At 54.8% G+C, this 5,076-nt stretch overlaps 1 protein-coding gene across 1 annotated transcript; it reads right to left on the reverse strand.

The window, feature by feature from the left end:
* Positions 1 to 2,639: 2,639 nt before the first annotated feature.
* LBRM_08_0850 (hypothetical protein, unknown function) lies at positions 2,640 to 3,068 on the reverse strand (the record flags this gene model as incomplete). Its single annotated transcript, XM_001562092.1, has 1 exon — positions 2,640 to 3,068. One exon carries the CDS (start codon positions 3,066 to 3,068, stop codon positions 2,640 to 2,642), a length of 429 nt encoding a protein of 142 aa, XP_001562142.1.
* Between the last annotated feature and the right edge of the window lie 2,008 nt (positions 3,069 to 5,076).

The raw sequence follows: 5,076 nt of genomic DNA on the forward strand, positions 1-5,076 counted from the left end.
CCTCGGCCACATATAATAAAAATGACGCTTCTGTTGTTTAGTTAACACAATCAGCGAGAGGGTGTTGAGGGGGAGGGGGGAGGAGGAGGAGGAGGAGGAGGGGCGGGGATGGAATGAGAGGGGAGAGGAGCAAGGGGAGGGGGAGGGCCGAGAAACGACAAGACAACTCGTCGTGTTTTTTTTTTTCTCTACCTCCTCCTCTCGTTTTCTTTCCTTGTGGCTTAAAGGATCAGTCGGTCTGTGTACGGCAGCAACGAGGTGCCAAACCTGAATTACTTCACGCCAGCTCTTGCGGAGGACACCCGGAGTGAGGGAAAGAAGAGGCGCTTCAAAGCGTGGGTGAGGTGACAGGGCCGAGAAGGAGAAGGGATGAGCTCAGCGGAGCGAGCAAAGAAAAGAAAGTTGAGGGACGACACATATATCCACACGGCCCCTGTGCGTGCGTGCGTGTGTGTGTGTGTGTCTTCCCTTCCCACCTCTCACTTCGCTTTTTTGCTTTGTTGGCTCTTCAACAATACGTGTGGAGGTTGTCTCGCCCTTCGCTGCCGGTCTCTGCACCCCTTTTCCGTCTTGGAGTAGGGGGAGGAGGGGAGGGAGGCAGTCAACACACACACACACACACACACACACACACACACACACACACACAAACAAACAAACAGCAGCAGCAGCAGCAAGAAGAGGAAGAAGGGAAAGCGTCACACGCGAGACACATACTGTTGTGGGTGAAAGCGCCAAACAGCAAAGCGATGGAAACAGAGTAAGCGAGAAGGAAAAGAGAATAAAAGATCCCGCACATGCGTGATAGATATAAAAATATCACGCATGTGCGTGTGCGTGCGTGTGCATGGACGCGACAAGGCGGCGTGATTCCACATGTGTGTTTATATGATTGTGGAGGAAAGAGGGTGGGTGGGTGGGGGGCGAAAATGTCGTTGATGACGCATGAGAGAAAGAAGGGGAACGGGAAGGAGGAAGTGTGAGAGGGAGTCGGTAGAGGTGGAGGAGAGGCAGTAGTGACTCAACTTTTGCTCTTCCGCGCGCTTCACTCGGCACCGCGATCGCAGAGGAGACCGAACGTATTATTCCACAGGGGGGAGGAGAGGGGCGGTGCGTCATGGTGAAACGTGGACATACCCACGCACACACACATATAGACCATATATATATACATATACCCGTGCTTCAAGGTGTCCGCTCAGCCACAGAGCATCAGCTTTACGCCACGCCACCCCGGCCCGTCGCAGGCCCCAGCGCGTGGTGCCCAACAGCCGCAGACGCGCACGTTACAGCAGTGCGCGCGCTCAGCAGCGCTGTGGCCTCCCCCCGCGCCGTAGGCACGTGGCCCTGCGATCGCCAGGGGTGGTTCGGCATGTAGCGGCGACAGAGGGGGTGGGGGGCTGCTCCACTTCCCCACACCAAGTGGGGAGGCGGGTGCAGGACCCTGGGGATACCACGCGCTGAGGTGTGTGTGTGTGTGTCCCCGTCATTGAGGTGAGACAGACACGAGATGGGAAAGAGAAAGGAGGAAATGCCTGGGGCGGACACCCACACAAAATCCCCTCCAAAATATTCGTGTGCACTCAGCCATATACACAGGATGCACCTTTACTATACATGAGCGCACGCAGCCAACGGGAAGATGCAGCAGAGAGTCAAGCTGAAGAGTGAATGAAGAGTTCATGCAACGACGGCATGCGCAAGAACTACTCTGTGAACTCATCACCACCACGTAGGCCACCACACCCCTTCATCATCTCGATGGAAGACAGGATAAACAACGTCTTCGCACGCATGCTTGCACACACATGATGAGAAGAACGACAGAGGAGCATACCTGCCATACATCAAATGCGAAAAAGAAAGAGCGCAACGGCAATCAAGAAATGCCTCTATAGGCGCGCCATTGTCCATCACGAGAGGCAGCCAGCTAGGGTGGAGAGACAGACAGACTGTGTGTATGTGTGGCACAGAAAGAGGGTATCGGTTACATCATGTTTCGTTTTTTCCTTCATTTTGTTGTTTTGAGGCTGTCTCCTCTGTTTGCCTTTCCTATCGTCATCGTGATAGCCGCGTAGCCTGTGCTACTGAACGACAAGCAAGAAGAGAGGTGGGTGGGGGGAGGGAGAGAGGGGAAACACCGATCCCGAGACACACGCACACATACCCATACACCATGTGCACAGGTAAGTTCCAGAGAGAGAGAGAGAGGGATAAGAAGACACAAAACGTGAAGGGAGAAAGAGAGAACGCGTTTGTATGTGTGTGTGTGTGTGTGGGTGTGCATCCAGTGCAAGAGGGTTCCTCTTTCCCTCTCTTTCCCTGTGCACGTGGGTGTTGCAATTGGCGTGCTGTTTTGGCCTCCCCCCTCCCCCCCCACACACACACGCATACGCACACGCACCACTCGTACCTCCCCTACGGATCCCTTTATCTGTGGCACCTCCCGTCCGTCACCTCACTTCTGTCTCTCTTGTAGTCCTACATGGGGCTGTTACTCTCATCATGTCCGCCCCTTTGCTGAAACAAGGACGAGGTATACACGAGGGACGCCAAAGGGCCGCTACTGAGCGTGCGAGAAGGTTTCATTGTCATCGCATTCGTGCCCTTTTCCCGCTTGGTGTTTTCCACCTGTCTTATCAACGACTACGAAGAGGGTTGTTGCGCAACGACTGCCCGCTTCGACCCTGCTGATCCGCTTCATGGCCCCCTACCTCTTCTCCGCCTCTGCAGTTCTCAATACTGAATCGATTCATCTCCAGTTCCTTCCGGCGATCACGCTGCTCAGACTCTTTGAAGTGGAACTGCACTGCGACGTAGAGCGCCCCCACAACAAGCAGGAAGGCAACAAACATCATGATAAAGCCGACCCACCAGTACTTGGTAAAGAAGGATACCTTCGCCTCGTAGGTGCGACGAACGTACGGGGTCGGCGCGGGTGTTTCGACGACTGCCTGGGCAACCGGCAGTGTGTCGTCGAGCGCTTCCAAGAGCACTGTAACAGCGAACAGCGCGGCGAGAAGCCGCTTTGGCAGCCGCGTTGCTCCACATTGACGAGCGCCTTCCATGACGCTCGTGGAGGACTAAGACGGAAAGCGGCACGAGGGAGGAGGCAGAAAAGGGGTGTCTTGCTGAATGGGGGATAGGGAGTCGGAGCTGCAGCCCGGAGGCCACTCGACGAGTCCACCCGAGCAACTAACAGGTGCACGGCTCTTTGTGTTCCACGGTCGCGGCGGAGGGAGCGGAGAGGCCGGGGGGGGGGAGGAGGAGGAGCTGGTGGTGGTGGTGGTGGGTAGTGAGGGAGAGAGAAGTAAGTGTAAGGGTCCACTACATACGCACAGGCGAGGAGGAGGAGGAGGGAAGTAATACCCCATATGGCGAGAGAGTGGGTAGGTGGGAGACATACACCCACACACGCGCTGGAGGATGTCCACGCGTGCGTGTCTGAGCGCTCGAAATGCGTCCACTTGTTTGAGGCGAGGGATGCTGCCTTGCGAGGCGAGGAAACATACAACACGCTTGTGCGTGCTGCTTGGGTTTCCAAGCGTTGTCGGTCAGCCCTCTCTCTCTCTCCCCTCCTCTGCCTGGCCTCCTTTCCATTTTTGCTGCTCTTCTCTGCAGCTCTACTTGAAGGAGTGAGGTGATAAGGGAGAGAAGAGTTCACCTCACCACGCAGCTGTTTGGACTTAAAAAAAGGTGCAGATACATGCCCACCGAGACCTGCACTGCACCACCTCAGCTGCGTGGAGCGCACGAGGTGATGGCCATCATTCCTCTCTGCTGAATTTATATTTCTGATTATTTGTTCAGCTGTGCAACACAGACCCGCATTGAAACAGAGGGAGAGAGAGGAGCACCCCACCGCACGAGCCCCCCCTTCCCCTTCCCTGGAGATGGGGTTGGCGAAGGAGGAGGAGAGTGAAGGATGAGCTGATTGGTGATGGTACATGCATGTGATTCGGTTCGCCGGGATGCATGCTCGCGCTCATCACCTTTATTACTCACCAGAAGTTGTCGTTTTTCTTTGTTTTGTTCTCCGTCTTGGGCTCTGCTCTCTCTCTCTCTGCATGTCTTCTGGATGGTACGCCACCGCCCGCCTCTCTCTCTCCTGTGTGGTTCCCCTTGCCTCACACCGGGAGGCTCCTTCACGGCGCTTGTCTTGCGGCTCTTGACGGCACTAACAGACGACGAAGTACGATATCGCATGGGGGCTATGAGAAGAATGAGGTGAAACAGCTCAGGGAGAGAATTAGTGAAAGAGTAAAGGATGGACAAGATGTGTCAGCGCGCGTGCTTGGATGTGGGTGTGGACATCTCCGCCAAAGATTCGCGGCTGGCTGCTCGCGCGCTAGCGCACAGACCTCGATGCAGTGCTTGATGTATTTTTTTTCTCCGCTTTGTTGCTTTTTCGGTACGTTGTCTCCTCTCTCTCTCCTCGTTGCTCTATTTGGTGTTAGACCGCCGCTTCCTTTCAGCCGTTGGTTCTCATCTTCGAAGGGCGCTTAAGTGTGTTTGCGTGTGTGTCTGCTTCATGCACGCTGACGGGTGACTGCTGGTAACGCGGGCCATGGCTGACGACGCTATGGAAAGCCGGTGAGGCACGAGGAAGCCTTCGCGCTGTTTTACCCACGTCTCTTCCTCATCAGTGGTCTCTACCCCATTCCGGCGATTTTTGTCTCGCACTTGAGCATCATCTAAATACTCGCTCGCCGGTAACGCGGGATGGACGCACGTAGCTCCCCCTCTTCCCCCCTCCCCTCTGTTTCCTTCAGCCCCTATCACTTCACCCTTTCCCATAACTACACATACCTGTTCTTTTGATCCCTAAATGTTTGGGGTAATGCTGATTCCTCTCCTCATCCTCTTTTCCTTTTTCCAACCCTCCTCCCTTCTAACGGGGTAATGGGGCTCCCCAGTTCACCAATCCCTGTAACTTTTTTAACTTCCAGGCTTTTCTGCCCCAATTTGTTAAACCCCCCACCCTCCTGCATATCACTTTTTTTTTTTTCCCCCTTTTTGGGGTTTTAGGGGGTTCTTTTTCCCTAGCAAAACCCCACTGCGGTTCCCTTTTTAAAA

The sequence above is a fragment of the Leishmania braziliensis genome, chromosome 8 (genome assembly GCF_000002845.2).
Source record: "Leishmania braziliensis MHOM/BR/75/M2904 complete genome, chromosome 8".
NCBI lineage: Eukaryota > Euglenozoa > Kinetoplastea > Trypanosomatida > Trypanosomatidae > Leishmania > Leishmania braziliensis.